The sequence below is a fragment of the Acomys russatus genome, chromosome 4 (assembly GCF_903995435.1).
Source record: "Acomys russatus chromosome 4, mAcoRus1.1, whole genome shotgun sequence".
NCBI classification, from domain to species: domain Eukaryota; kingdom Metazoa; phylum Chordata; class Mammalia; order Rodentia; family Muridae; genus Acomys; species Acomys russatus.
In genome coordinates, this window is record NC_067140.1 from 4,680,110 (window position 1) to 4,696,206 (window position 16,097).

Genomic DNA, 16,097 nt, shown 5'->3' on the forward strand with positions numbered 1-16,097 from the left:
GACAAAAACTTCACAGCGAGTCCTAGATTGGGCGGGCAGACGTGACTTGCACAGGCATTCTTTCCCTCCCTCGTCTCCTCTCACCCCTCCACTATCGGCGGCTACTCGGGACGACACTGCCTTGCAATCCCGCTGCGGAAACCTAACCCTCCACCAGCCCCAAAGCACACTCCGGACGTCCATCCTTCCGCGGACAGTGGGGGGACACGCCCCCCTCGGATACCCATCTCCCGGGTAGTGGGGCTCACTCTCCACACCTCCACCTCCACATCCCATCCTCCGCACCATAGCTCCGCCCTCAGCTCGTGAAGGACCCCAGGCGCGGGTCGGTCTCCTCAGAACCGCGCGCCAGTGTCCATCTTCTCCACCTCCAAATCAATTCATTGAGGCTGGGACAGCGCGGACGGACCTACTCTAATTGGTGGCCTCACCTCTCTTCCAAGAGCTTAGTGGGGACACCACCTCCACCCTCTCAGAAATGAACTCGGCCAAACTGGAGCGAAACAAGGCCGCCCTCACGGTCACGGCCACCACAAGCACCAGGGCCAAGGGAGCCGCCATGATAACTGAGGCGGGCGCGCAGGCGGGAAGGGCAAAGGCAAGGCGGAAGAGCCTCAAGACTTGCGCGCCACACTGTAGTACCTCCGTCAAACGAGCGCGGCTGTTGCTGCTGGAGCCCGCCGACCTGGGGACTACCACTCCCAGAAGGCTTTGCGACAGGACGACGGAAAGCGGAATGTGTCAAACTTACAGTAAAGGTTTGACCTGCGCCTCTGGTAACGCAAAAGAAGTGAAAAAATACTGTATTTATTCTACTGAGATCGTGAGCAAACTTTAAAGAAATAATTTCATTCGTGCACATATTTTTAATGTTAAAATATTTACCTTTATATATTTAAAGAGCGCGACGTGTGTATTTATTAGAGGCCAACCATCCTCCCGACACTGAGGAAACACTTTGGAGTGGTTAATTATTAGCTCTGTGACCTTCAGCAAGTTATTTAACCGAGGAAAATCAGAATTCAAGGCAGGATCTTGAGACTAAAACCGTGAAAGAAGGCTGATTTTACAGACCTTCTGCTCATGCTTAACCAGCTTTCTTGCACAACACAGACACACCTGGCCAGGGATGATTCCCCTACAACGAACTGAGCATTCTCCCATTAAGCAATTTCAAAATCAAGACGATTTCTCACAGATCAGTCTGACGGAGGCAATTCTTCAACTGAGGTTTCCGCTTTCCAAATGATCCTAAGGTTGTGTGAAACTGACAATAATAACCAGAACAGCTAATGTGGCAAATACTGCCTAATGATGCGCTTCTGTTTTTCTCAGATCAGGTTGGTTGCCTGAAATCCCTTCAGGTGGGAGTGTTTGCAGCTGAGAAATCAGTAAACACTACAAGTCAGGGGGTTGGAGAGCCAGTAAATATGCACTAACAGCATACCACTTCATTAGTTAATATAGGAATGACGCTAAGGTAAGTGCTTTAAAATTAGCTAGAATAAAGCCAGGCGTGGTCCCAGCACTCGGGGAGGCAGAGGCAGGAGGATCGCTGTTGAGTTCAAGGCTAGCCTGGTCTACAAAGTAAGTCCAGGACAGCTAAGGCTACACAGAGAAACCCCGTCTACAAAAACAACAACAAAAACAATAATAATTAACTATACAAGGAAATTTTAGATCCATGAAGAAAATGGAACAGTGCATCTATATATATATATAACCACGGTTAGCAAAACTTACTGAATATTTTTAAATTGGTACTAGAGTCTTTTGAGTGTTCCTAACACACGTAGTGTCTGAAGCCATATGCCTGTTATCCTATATGATTACTATATAATGTATGCAAGTATTGGGTTGTCATTCTGTAACCCATACGTATATAAGATGTTTCAGTTAAAGATTAAAAAAACACTTTTTTTTTTTAAGAGAAAAGGTGCATGATTGAGAATAACCATGGGAGAAGGGACGGTGGTGACGTAACAAGCTGGTCAGAGAAGACTGCGGGGCCAAACTGACATTTTAGATGAGACCTACAGAATAAGAACCAAGCATAGGAACAGAATCAGAGTCAGGAAACAACAAATATATATATATATATATATCTATAGAGAGAGAGAGAGAGAGAGAGAGAGAGAGAGACATGGCTCAGCTGTTAAAGGCTAGGCTCACAACTAAAAAGAGGATCAGCAGAGAAACAAGTGTGGCCCACAGGAAGAGGAGAACAGTTGTCATGGAAGGAGAAACACCTAAGAGGCGAGCAGGGGCCTCTAGGCTGTAGTTAACAGTTTGGAGACTGTTCAAAGTACTAACGATATACCATTGAAAAACTTTATTTCTTTTTTTATTTTCAGTTACCCTGGTTTTCAGAGACAGGGACTTATGTAGCCTAGAATCCCCTGTGTATCTGAAGAGTCCTTGACTATTGGCTCCTCCTGTCCCTGCCTCCCCAGTGCAGAGATTACAGGCTTGTGCCACCACACTGGGCCTTTTTTGTTTTTATTTTTATGTTTTGAGATGAAGTCTTGCCAAGTACTCCCTGGCTGTCCTAGCAATCTCTATATGATTTAAAGTGCCTTCATAGCCTGGTGTAGTGGCACATGCCTTTAAAACCAGCACTCAGGAGGCAGAGGCAGGTGGATATCTGAGAGTTCCAGGGCAGCCCAGCCTACAAGGAGAGTCCAGGGCAGCCAGAGAAACCCTGTCTTGAAAAAAACCAAAACACAAATCAAAACAAAAAAACAGACAAACAAAACAAAACAAAAAAAGGGCCTTTGTATCTGTGGCAATCCTTTTCTTAAAGATACTTTTTAGTTTTGATGGCAGAAGGGAGGCTGTGGAGTACTTGTGGAGGTCAGAGGCAGTCCCACCTCTGCCTCCCCAATGCTGGGACCAGAAGCATGCCCCACTACACCCAGCTTCCACTGGAGAATTTTAAACAGAGTGGTAGCAGACGTTTTCATCTGTAGACTTCCTGAGGTATGGGAGCATGCTACACACATGGACTGCAACTAAACTAATCCACTCTCCAGGGGTACACTTCTAAAAGGTCACCATGTCCCCATGCCTGTCGGGGTGCTAGACACCATAATGTGGTGACAAAACTGTGCCCTCTCTACCTTTATAGAACTTGAAGAGTTGGTTTGAGAGATATAAATCGGGTTTTTCCCCCTGAGACAGGTTTCTCTATGTAGCCTTGGCTGTCCCAGACTCAAATTTGTAGACTCACAGCAATCGTCCTGCCTCTGCCTCCCGAGTGCTGGGCTTAAAGGCATGCACCACCAGGTCCAGAAAAACAAACCTTTCAGAACAAGTCATAAATGAAGATGGGAGGGGGATCAGAATGTTAGGCGAATGTACAAGTCAGCTCCGGCTCATTTCTCAAAAGCAGAGGGTGGTGAGTTCATAAAAGAAAACAGAAGAACACTCATCTTTGGATCCAAGATCCAAAAACACACTCTTTAACATGAGCTTGTGTAGTCTGTACATTTTTCTTCCTAAAATATAGATGTTGGTATATGCATATCGCATTAGGAGAAGTGGAAGCCACCGTAGCATCAACTCCATAGTACAGACTGAAAGGGTTGTAACAGTGAAACGCTTAACACGTATCCAGAGCCCAGCACACATCAGATGGGTTAATTACACCCTCTTTCTAAACATATTTTAAATTTTTATTATTTTACACATATGGGCATTTTGTCTGCATGTATGTCTGTTGCACCACATGTGTGAAGTACCTGCAGAGGCCAGAACACGGTACTGGATCCGCAGGAAATGGAGTTCTGCACCGTTGTGAGTGGCCACGTGGGTACTGGGAATTGAGCCTGGAAGAGCAGCCAAGTGCTCTTAGCCGCTGACACATCGCTACCGCTCCTAGTTACATCATTTTAAAAGATATCTTAAAAGTTCTTTTATGTCTCTGGGGAAACCATGACCAGCCATTATGAATGGAAGTGAGGTCCAACCTAGTGGTTCCGAAATATGGATATCGCAATGTCCTTTTTAAAAGGCTCACGAGAGCTAAAACTCAGAAGAAAACAAAAGTAAATTTTCACTTCATGATCCCTAGTTAAGCGTTGGTTTCTTTTCTTTTTTCTTTTTCTTTTTGGTTTTTCGAGACAGGGTTTCTCTGTGTAACAGCCCTGACTGTCCTGGACTTGCTTTGTAGACCAGGCTGGCCTCAAACTCACACCTGCCTCTGCCTTCCAAGTGCTGGGATTAAAAATGAACGCCACCACGCACAGCAAGCATTGGTTTCTATACTATAACACCAAATACATGGGCAACAAAGGAAGAAATAAGTTGGACTCTCGCTGGGCTTTTCCTGGGCAGATGAGAACAAACGTCTATTTACCCGTGAGAGAACACCTAGGACAGAACAGAGAAACAGTTCGACCCAAGGCTAGCTTTGATGAGCCAATGGATTTATAGGGTTTACTCAGAGGCTCGTGTGTGACCCAAAACAGCTGCATCGCTGTAAAGCCGCACTCAGCGTGGGTAACAGCCTCCAAAAGCTGCATGGATGGAATGCCCCCTTCAGTTAATCTCCACCCGCTATCTGCGGTAACACCTCCTGAAATGAATATATATGCAACTGGGAGGCTAGGGGGTGAGAGGGAGGGAGGACCAGAAACTTAGGTTAGAGTCTTTTATGAGGGACTGGCCACATGCCTGACCTTGAGGGTCGCCTATGAATGGCACAGCTGCTCAGATTAGTAGCTATTTTATGCCCTGTGAACAGTGTTCCATTATAGACTTCATCAAAATTAAAAACAGATAACACCAAAAAAATAAATAAGCACAGCCTACAGGAGGAAAAAATATCTGCAAATCATGTGTCAGAATTTATCCAAAACATGTAAAGAAAAATATTTTTTTTTTGTTTACGTGTATGTGTCCATGTGAGTGTAGCTGCATATGAGGGCAGTTCTCACGTAAGCAAAAGGGTAGCACTGCATCCCCTGGAGTTACAGTTACAGAAGGTTGTGAACTGCACAGTATGGGTGCTGGAAACCAAACTCGGGTCCTTTGGAAGAGCAGCAGATGCTCTTAACTCCTGAGCCGTCTCTCCAGCCCCTTAATTTTTACATTTATTTATTTGGGGTGGGTCAGTTATACACCATGGCATCCATATAGAGGTCAAAGGACTTGTGGGAGTTAGTTGTCTTCCACCATATGAACGCCAGGGATTGTGTGTTCTGGAGCATTCCAGAGTGGCAGCAGATGCTTCTACTATGGAGCTGCTTTGCTGGCCTAAGAATATATAAAGAGCTCTCACAACTCAATTATGAAAAGACAATTTTGTTTTTTTGTTTTGTTTTGTTTTTCGAGACAGGGTTTCTCTGTGTAGCCCTGGCTGTTCTGGACTCACTCTGTAGACCAGGCTGGCCTCAAACCCACAGAGATCCACCTGCCTCTGCCTCCTGAGTGCTGGGATTAAAGGTGTGCACCACCACGTCCAGCCAAAAAAGACAAATTCTTAAATGAGCAGAGCATTTCAACAGACACAGCAGCAAAGAAAATACACAGATGGGCATTCTCCACAGTTGAGTGGAGAGTGGGGTATGACTTTTACATGTACTCTGGTGCCTCATATTTGACCACATCTCCTGCATGGGGAGACCTGGTGGCACTCAGAGGAAGGATAGCAGGCTACCAAGAAGAGACTTGATACCCTATGAGCATATACAGGGGGAGGAGGTCCCCCTCAGTCACAGTCATAGGGGAGGGGAGTAAGGGGAAGATGGGAGGGAGGGAAGAATGGGAGGATACACGGGATGGGATAACCATTGAGATGTAATAAGAATAAATTAATAAAAATAAATTTAAAAATTAAAAAAAAAAAAAGAAAATACACAGATGGCAGGTGAGCCTCCCCACCCCCCCTGGAAAGACACTCAGGCTCTCTGGTTACTGGGAGAGGGCAAATCAAAGTCAATGTGGCCTAACACTTCATACTCACTGAGATGGCTGAAAGAAGAAAACAAGCAAAATAATAGTCTGGCAAAACAAATGCCTATGTACATTGCAAGTGGAAACATACAATGTAGCCACTTTGGACAAGTTTGGCAGTTCCACAACATGTTGAGTGTGCTATGGACATGTAGCTCAGTGGTATGCAGCTCTTGCTATGTATCTGAGAGAAGCGAAAACATATGTCCACACAAGTGTGGACAACTTACTCATAAAACTAAAGTAAAAATACACGCAAATTGGTACACAAAAGATCCTCTATCTATACATTGGAGCATAGCTGGGCAATAAAAGTGCTGAGAGATGCCGCAACATTCAAGAGCCCTGAAAATATTCTGCTAAATGAAGTAAACCAGACCACAAACCATCTGTTCTATAAGTCCACTTATATGGCATGTTCGGAACAGGCAACTGTACAGGAGAAGGCTAGGACTTGGGGTGGCTTAGAGAGCAGGAGAGGGTGCCATCTCCTCTGCTCCTCTTCCTTCTTGTGGCACTGGGGGGGTTAAACCTACAGTCTCTCCTCTCCCGTGTTGAGCAAGCCCTCTACCATTGAGCTGTGTGCCAGCATTAATTTTCTTCTTCCTTCTTCCCTCCTCTTCCTCCTTTTCTCTCTCCTCCCTCCCCTCCCCCACACCTCCTCTTCTTCCTTCTGCTCCCTCTTCTTTTAGACCACTCAGGCCTCAGCCAAAGACGGCTTGAACTTTCAATCCTTCCGCCTATACCACCTGAGTGCTGGAGGTACAGGTGCGCGCCGCCATGCCCAACTTACAGTGTGCAGAGATCGATTGCAGCCAGGACTTCGGGCATGCTCACAAGTGCAGTCTATCCCCTGATCCTTATTCCTAGTGCCCTGCAGTGTGTGTGTGTGTGTCTGTGTGTGTGTCTGTGTGTGTGTATGTGTGTTCTGTGCACACGTGTGTTAACAGTGGCATCTTGCTACAAACCCTGAGGCCTCGGAACTCACTACATAGTCCTGACAAGCCTAGGATTTCCTGCTGTCATCCTGCTTCGGCCTCCTAAGTTTGAGATTACAGCCATATGCCACCATGACTGTTACTTTTTATTTTGAGACAAGTTTCCCAGGCTGGCCTTGAACTCTCAGTCTCCCCAGAAGCTGGAACTGCAGGTAAGATAAAACGCTTCTTTGTGAAGTAACCAAAATGCTCTAAACTTGGACTGTAGTGAATATACGGAACACCTCTGAACTGAACCAGTTCTTTCCCTCTGCCATGTGGGCCCCAGGGATTGAACTTTGGAGCCAGGCCCATGCCTGCTGGGCCATCTCACTGGCCCGAGCATTTTTGTTTTAATGTAAACTCCTCCAGTCTTCCCTAAAAACTATGACTCACTACAGTAAACTCAGCCCATATTTCTCCCGGAAATCCTGATGTTGTGGACTCAGAACCCATACCGTAAAAAACATCACACTGAAAGGCGTATACACATGCCCACTAGCCTATGTAACCAAAGGGTGAAAAGAGGAATAAGTCAGCAAACAGTGCTTACAGTGGGCCATGTACTACAAGTGTTCTATGTGTCTAAACACTATTATAACTACTGTTCGGTCCCCGTTACCACATAAGGAAACCGAGGCACAAGACTTGGTAATTTTCCCAAAGTCACATAGCAGGTGGCACAAGCAGGATGTTTATGCAAGCTCTAAATCTTGTGGCTAGTTGCTCTGACTGGGAAAATGAGAGAAATTTGGTTTGGGTTGGGCTGAGGCATGTTGGATTGTTTTGTAGGTGGAGCTGGAGAAGAAGAGAACCTCACAGAAAGGAAACTGTAAGCAAAGTGGGTCCTCTCTTGAGAAACTGAACATCCCAGATGATAGCTGAGCCACCTAAGAGAGCAAGAAACTGAGGCTCTGAAACACCAAGTAAACAGCATGAAGCCACATGGCTGGGCCGGTTTTTTATTTGCCACTTACTGAGCACCCAGGCACCACTGGACACTGCGCTAGGTGTGATGGGCACAGGACCCACCTGATACATTTTTGTGGATTCAAAATAGCAAACTGATTCTGCCCATTTTCAAAATAAAAGCAAATCAGAATGCTGTTTGGGAGTATGTGGTGTTAAAAGAGAGACTAGACTGGGGAGCCCGACTCAGAGAAGTCAGGATTCAGGTAGGCAACAACACTGGCTCCCACTAGCAGAACCATCTCGATGGTCAACTTTTCCATCACTAGATAAGACAACTTGAATCACTCGAATTATTCACCACTAGAATAAGAAAACTTGTGCCCCTCGTTCAGGGCTCACTGTTCTTAGAAAGAGGACAATGGGCTTGACTGTGATCAGGCCCTGCACCTGCCTCTTAGCCATGTACATGGCAGCAAGGGAAATGGATCTGCGAGAAATTTACCACCCTAGCCCTTGAATAGCACATTCTGAAAGCAGTTAGGTGGAGTCAGTTCACTGAAGATGAATGATATTTGATGCTCCATTGGGGTGGGGGTGGGGCAAACACTAATGGTGGTGTGAAGGGCACAACCTTTCTATATTGGAGTCTAAGCAGACAAAACTATTAGGGTTAGTGATTAGACATTGGTGGTTATCGACCAGGAACACAGATAATGAAGAATGGGAGAGCTGTTTTATAGATTGACTGGGCAAGGAGGTGATGGCTCAGCTGAGGTCTACAGGAGTAGTTTGAGTCACTGGTGTAAAATGTTGGAAGCGGTGTGCATGGGGTCGGGGAAGAAGGCCGAAGTCACTATGAGTTCGCAACCAGGGAGGCCAATGTGGTTGGAGTGATGGGAACAAGAAGGAAAAGGAAAACTGGACAAGTGGTCAGAGTCAGATGGCTTTTGGGGACCATGATGCTAAGAAGTTGGATTCTTAACCTAAAAAGAACAGGAAATCCACTGCAGAGTTTCAAACAGAGCTGGAAGACCATCCATCATGTAGTCTGTCTTGGCTGCCTCAAGCTCAGATATCCTAGGACCGGAGTTACAGAGATCTGTGAGCTTCAGTGTGGCACGCTAGGGATCCTGGGCCCTCTGGAATAACAGCCAGGGCTCTTAACTGAAGAGCCATCACTGCAGCCCCTATATAAACATTTTAAACACAACTAGAAACGTTACCTTCCCAACTGCCTAATAACCGGTTGCCAGTTATGAATGACAGGACAGCCAGCTAGGAGAAGGTGTTCATGACATCCCAACCATTGACAATTTTATTAAGAAAATAACACCAGCTGGGCGGTGGTGGCACACGCCTTTAACCCCAGCACTCAGGAGGCAGAGGAAGGTGGATCCATGTGAGTTCGAGGCCTGCCTGGTCTACAAAGCGAGTCCAAGACAACCAAGGCTACACAGAGAAACCCTGTCTCAAACAAATAAACAAACAAACAAACAAAAAAAAAAAAAAAAAAAAAAAAAAAAAGAAAGAAAAGAAAAGAAGACCAATATACAAATGAGGCCTACAATACGCATATTCTACCCTTGGGAAGCAATGGTACCTAGCCAGAAGTTTCAGAAATAAACATTTACAGGAACACATCAGATTTGAAAGACTGCTTTGCTAACAGCAAAAGCATCTTTGACAAATTAACAGTCCAAGCTGGCAAGGTGGCTCCTGTCTGTGATCCCAGCATTTGGGCAGTGAAGGCAGGAGGAGGATCATGACTTTAAAGCCATCCTGGACTACACATGTAGACCCTGTCTCAAGACGACAACAACATATACAACTCCTTGAATTAGGCAGAGAAATCAACCCAAGCACAGACTTTCCAGATGTGCCTGGATGAAAAGGAAAAGAACTCGGTAAAACATCAAAAGAAACTAATAAACTATTGTCCCAGATACTCCGGAGGCTGAGGCAGGAGGACTGCTCGAGGCCAGGTTGAGCAACATAAAGTCAAGCAGATCACGACAGAAGTTAGGGTTGCTATGAAGGAAACCTTCGCTTGATGTACACTGACCATGATTTTTTTCTCCAGGAAGTAATGAACTATAACAACTTGAAAATAAACAGTGCAAACAATAACAACAGTGGATGGGGGGGGGGAGGTAATCAAATGGATTCTGGAGACTGAAGAAACAGGAAGGACCTGACCTAGTCCTGTGTATGTGTTGGGAAACAAGAGCCCAGAGAGTGACAGTGCCAGATTCAGGAACACACAGCAGACCAGTGGTGGCGCTAGACCCAGACACCAGGGTCCTACCAGCCTCCTAGAGGAGCAGCCTCCTGTCCCTAGGCCAGGGTCTCTGGTGAGGTTCACTAGAAAGCTCACAGTTATTTCCTTCCTCAACCCTCCACCCCAATTGTTTTAAGCACACACACACACACACACACACACACACACACACACACACACACACACACACACACACACACACACCACGCACCAAAAAGAAAAAAAGGAAAGGAAAAGAACAGAGGATCTGGGCTTTCAGACTTATGTACTTCCTTAGGACGGATTTCAGAGACCCAGTGTCCACAGCTCTACCAATTTCCTTCCTACTCTGCACCTACAAATGTCACAATTACCAAAGTCATCCTGTTAGGTAAACAATGCTAAGTAAGATGTCACTATGCCGAAAGCCCAAAGCTGTAGCTTTGCTCCTCTTCCCCAGGCCTCTACAGGAACCTCTGTAGATTCCCTAAGAGCCACAACCTCCATGGCTACGAACTCAGCCTCTTCATGTGCTTGCCCCAAATATACACATCCTTCTCTGCTCTGGGAAAGAAGGTACAATTCGTTGTCTTTGTTTGTTACCCATCTCCCTCTGTTCGCCCCCACCCTCCTCCAGGCCCCTCCCCCCATCCTCCCCCATTCTCCCCCCCACACACACACTTTCTCTTCCTAGCAAGACCTTGATTTCCTTAGCCCTCATTCCAGGAATAGGACTTAAATTATATAATACATGCTAAGGCCCTACCATCATGACTGGTTGGGGGGATGAGCACATGACCCACAACAGGGCATTCGCAGCCAACAAAACTCACGTCTGAGATTTGGATGAGCCATCTGGGGACATGGATTTACTCTTTTCTTTTGGATTTGAGGTTAGAACGCACCCAACCCCAAGAGCAGCTGGCAACCTCCTCGGCAAGTGTAGCCAAGCATGTAAGACAAGGCCAAAATCTGAATGATTCTTCTGAGATACAGGGAGCCATCTGTCCATCTAAACAGCTCTGTGACTTGCATGGACAGGAAGAACGAGGCAGCCCCTTGTACTCCTGTCTTACATGCAACAAACAAACAAACAATTGCACTGTGAGTTAGTGGGTACCTAGGAGATAATTCTACATGGCAGCTAAGTTGCATATTCTCAGGTACATCCTGAAGAGCGGATGGGCAGAAAACTCTGTGCCTGGTGCTGGAGAGATGACCCAGCTATTGAGAGCGCTTCCGCTTCTGAGGCGCCTCAGGGTCGCTTTGCGGAGCGGGGATTGCATGTAAGTGAGGGCCCCAGTACCCAGATGAGAGGCTGCAGCTGCAGCAGCTGCGAGGCCGCTAAGGAGGCGATGGCTGAAGGACCAGGAATTGAGACCCTGGGAGTCTGTGTTGCCCCAGCACAGGATGTGGCCACTGGAGCGACTCTGGAATAACTTTTGGCGAGACCGGGCCCTGTGGAAGAACGTGTAAGGCATTATCAGTCCAAGTCTCTTCACTGTTTTCTCACGCGCCTATACCTCTCTGGTTTATTCACCATTATGTCTAATATCACATGGCTACAAAACCATATGCCATGGTTGAAAAGAAGCCCAGAATATTCCGAGGTGATACAATTCTGGAGTCTGGAGAAGTAATTCCACCAATGAAAGATTTTCCTGATCAACATCTTTGAAGAGCACTTACAAACTTAAAAGACTTGTGTAAGAGCATGTATGTCCCTAAAGTGCTGTATTTATTGAATCTGTTTACTGGAAAAGGAACTAATAAAGCATAGTCCCAGGGTTTGTGGGGGGGGGCAGGTGGGGGAAGAGCACTTCCTGTTCTTCCAAAGGACCAGACTTTGGTTTCCAGCACCTTCAGGCAGCTCACAATTGCCTGTAACTCCAACTCCAGGGAATCTAATATCCTAATACCTTCTTCTGGTCTTCCTCAGGCATCTGCACTCATGTAAACACACACACACACACACACACACACACACACACACACACCTACACATAATTAAAAATAAAAAACCAAAATCTGAACAAACAAACTACGCCTCATTAGATCTGAGGACACCACAGACTCATCTCTTGCCAGCCTCCCAAGGGAGGTGGGAGGCCCTGGGGAGAGGCTTTTCCTGTCTAACAAGCCTCCTCACGTTCTGGGACAACGACAGGGCACTCTGCCAAGAGCCAGATGAACTCTTGGGCCTTCAAATTTTCCAGATGTATCTGGGATTTTAGTTCCAACTATGAGCATGTCTTAAGGTCAAATGTCTGTTAAAGGGCCCAGTTGTTTATTAAGGAGTCGGCTGTATGTTCAAAGGAATGTTTTTGTTTTTGTTTCCAGCATTTCAGTGTGTTACGTGGCAAAGAGTTCCAGATATCGTCAGAAAAGGAAGTCACGCTCCGTGCTGAGTGAACTGCCCATCGCCGCTGTCTGTTTACTTTTGCTCTGTGAGTATCAAACTCTGGGAGGGCAGGGACTCAACTGACTCAGCTCTGGGGACACCAGCCCAAGGCCTGTGACAGAGTAAATATTGGTCCTGAGCTTCCACTAGGATACCTCGAGTGACGGGGATCTCATGGTGAGTGAGGGGCAGCCAGCTCCTGGTCCCTGCGCATCCCTTCCTACTCAAGTGTCCACCCAGGTCCTGCAGAAGAGAACCTTCCTCAAGTACCAACTGAGCACCTGCTCGGAAGGAAGCACACAGGCCAAGGCTGGAAGTAAACTCGCGACACTGGTGCATCACTGACAGAAGTCGAAAGCTGCATGGTTAGATTTGAAGTATATATACTAATCAGTCTTCTATGTCTGAAGATAGATACCCCTGAATCTCTCTTCAGGGGTTTTGTTTTGAGACAGGTTTTTTTCATAGCTCATTGTGAATTCAAATTAACTATGCGGCTAAAGATTTGCCTTACAGAAGTTTTTCAGTTTCATGAGGTTCCATTTATTAATTGTTGACCCCAATTAAACTTTAAAAAAAATATTTAATTATTTATTTTATGTGTATGAGTGCTGTATTTACGTGTTCACCTGCACACCAGAAAAGGGCATCAGATCACACTATAGATAGTTGTGAACCGCCATGTGGTTGCTAGGAATTGAACTCAGAACCTCTGGAAGAGCAGGCGGTACTCTTAACCACTGAGCCATCTCTCCAGCCCCAATTAAGCTTCTAAAATTACCTCAACTATTTAGACTTCATTGGATCATACTTAGCTTAAAATAAATACTTAAATTGGCATGGCAACATAAGATTTTAATCTCAACACTTAGGAGGCAGAGGCAGGTGGATCTCTGAGTCTGAAGCCAGCCTTGTCTACATAATGAGACTTTTTTTTTAAAGTCAAATTATGTAGACAAATACGAAGTACAGTGTTTTTAATAAGCTATTTGAAGTAGCCTTCCTTTCCATTGAGAACTGGCTGTAGTACATTCATATGATTGGATATTACACTTGGTTCTCTGCACACTAATAAACAGTTTTTAAGATATAAGGTAAAATGAAAAAAGTGTGTAGAGCAATGTCTCTATTTGTATGAAAACAAACAAACAAACCATTTGAGAAGCAGAGGCAGGTGAATCTCTGTGTTTGAGGCCAGCCTGGTGTGCAGAGCAAGTTAGAGCCAAGATTATACAGAGAAACCCTGCCTTGAAATACCAACCAACCAAATGAACAAGCAAAAACAAAACAAAGGAAAACAAAAACAAGTGAGGGGCCCTGGGGATGTGGCTTGGTTGGTAGAGTGTTTACCTAGGATGCACGAAACCCTGGTTCAGATCCTCAGCACCGAATAAAGTGAGTGTGATGTCAGAGGCCCACACTCACGACGGGGAAACAAGACCAGAAGTTTAAGGTCATCTGTGGCTACATAGCTCAAGGTCAGAAGCTGGAAAGATGGTGCAGTGATTAAGAGTATTTATGGCTCTTGTGGAGGACCTGAGTTTGGTTTCTAGCACCTACATCTGGCAGCTCCAGGGGAATCAAATCACACACACACACACACACACACACACACTCACACACACACACACACACACACACACACACACACACACTTAAAAATAAAATAAAAAATGTTAAAATAAAAATCTTTAAAAGGCAATAAAAGTGACCTTGGTTGAGTTTTATATTTACACTTTATTTGTTTGTTTGGTTGGTTTTTTAAGACAGAGTTTCTCTGTGTAACCTTGGCTGCCCTGGACTCACTTTGTAGACCACGCTGGCCTCGAACTCACAGTGATCCACCTGCCTCTGCCTCCTGAGTGCTGGGATTAACGGCCTGCACCACCACGCCTGGCTTATTTACACTTTTTAAATTACACAGTATTTTATGCAATGTTATAAGTAAATTGTTGCACTGTTTAATATCTATTTTAATCAATAATATAGATTTCAGGTGGCAGCAGAGTGAAGCCAAATCTCCTTCATGAAGGCCTCATGTTTCGTTTCCTTCCCCCAGCCTTCCCAAGGTCGCGGGGCTTGGAGATAGGCACCTGGGCACCGAGAGGCATCATGCAAGCACTTCCTCTTATCGCCTCTCACCCACTCGGCTTCCTGTTACCAGTGTTGTGGGCTGAGGACCAGAGCCAACTGATTATGTAGTCGTATTTCCAGAGGTCCCGTCAACAGAAGGTTGGGGAGAGCCAGTCCAGGAAAAATGGGACATTTGGTCTGACTTCTTTATTCTTCTAGCCGCTCTTTTCCTCCTGTAAGTTTCTCTCGGAGTCCATTCAGGGGAGGCATCTGAAAACCCCACCGGACTAGATGTAAAAGACGTCAGCCCGTCACTCCTTTAAGTAGCCTTACAGGAGGCGGCTAAAAGCGGCGATGTTTCACTAAGGAAGATACAACACTGGACTTGCTGCTGCCAGAGAAGCAGGTGTCTGGAGGCAAAAAGACTTTGCTATTATTCTAAAGTCAGACTGATGGGCGGCAACGCATCAGTGCCTAAGATGATGGGCCCCAGAGCAAGATGGGAAGATCGTAGCCCAGTCTCGGCACTCAGCAGCTGACAAGCCTTGTGCCTCAGTTTCCCAAGCTGTGAGGTAGAGATAATAAAAGTAGCTTCTATGTTGGGTTATGGTGTTGCTTTAATGAGATATTACATCAAGTGTTTGGGGGGGCGTCATGTAGGTATATGAGTAGGTACATGGGTGTGGGTACACATGCACAGTGGGGACCTCAACTCCCTTTGTTTTTTGTTTGTTTTTCGAGACAAGGTTTCTCTGTTCAGTCCTGGCTGCTCTGGACTCACTCCGCAGACCAGGCTGGTCTCGAACTCACAACAATCCACTTGCCTCTGCCTCCCGAGTGCTGGGACCAAAGGCATGCGCCACCACTGCCCAGCCTCCTCACCTCCCTTTGTAATCACCCTTCTACCCACCCTTGGACAACAATGGATCTGCTGTCTGTCAGTGTATGTAACTTGTCTGCTCTAGAATTCCATACAAGTGCAGTTGTACAATGTGTCATTTTTGTGTCTGCCTTCTACTGAGCATGTTTTTTTTTAATTTTTTTTTTTGTTTGTTTTTTTTATTTTTTTGTTTTTTTTTTTTTGAGACAGGGTTTCTCTGTGTAGCCTTTGGCCATCCTGGACTCACTTTGTAGACCAGGCTGGCCTCGAACTCACAGCGATCCGCCTGCCTCTGCCTCCCGAGTGCTGGGATTAAAGGCATGTGCCACCACGCCCGGCTGAGCATTTCTTTTTTTTTTTTTTTTTTTTTTTTTTTAATTTCATCTAGGTTTGTGTCAAGCGTTAGAAGGCCCTTCCTTTTTCTTGCTGAGTATGAGTCTATTGCACAAACACACCACAGTTCTGTTAGCTGTCTATGCTAGATACTGAGAGCATGAAACTTGACTGAGTTTGAACTCTAGGGGGATGGCTGAGAGACACAGATTAAAGGCTGAGACCCGCATCCAGACTTCACTCTCCTCAGCGGTAAACATAATCAGATGACTCCTAAATGACTTTCCCATGAGTTTTCAGACTTTCAGA

The 16,097-nt window shown here is 45.7% G+C and overlaps 1 protein-coding gene and 1 pseudogene across 1 annotated transcript in view; one reads left to right on the top strand and one right to left on the bottom strand.

Annotated features, from left to right (window-relative positions):
* Pigu (phosphatidylinositol glycan anchor biosynthesis class U) overlaps positions 1-598 on the bottom strand; it is an 81,121-nt gene extending 80,523 nt beyond the window's left edge. Inside the window, exon 1 of the mRNA XM_051143574.1 lies at positions 432-598. Within this exon, the coding sequence (XP_050999531.1) occupies positions 432-561 (130 nt within the window). The 5' untranslated portion in view covers positions 562-598. The remainder of the gene's footprint in view (positions 1-431) is intronic.
* Positions 560-11,779, top strand: LOC127188348 (NADH dehydrogenase [ubiquinone] 1 beta subcomplex subunit 6-like; annotated as a pseudogene).
* The last annotated feature ends 4,318 nt before the right edge of the window (positions 11,780-16,097 follow it).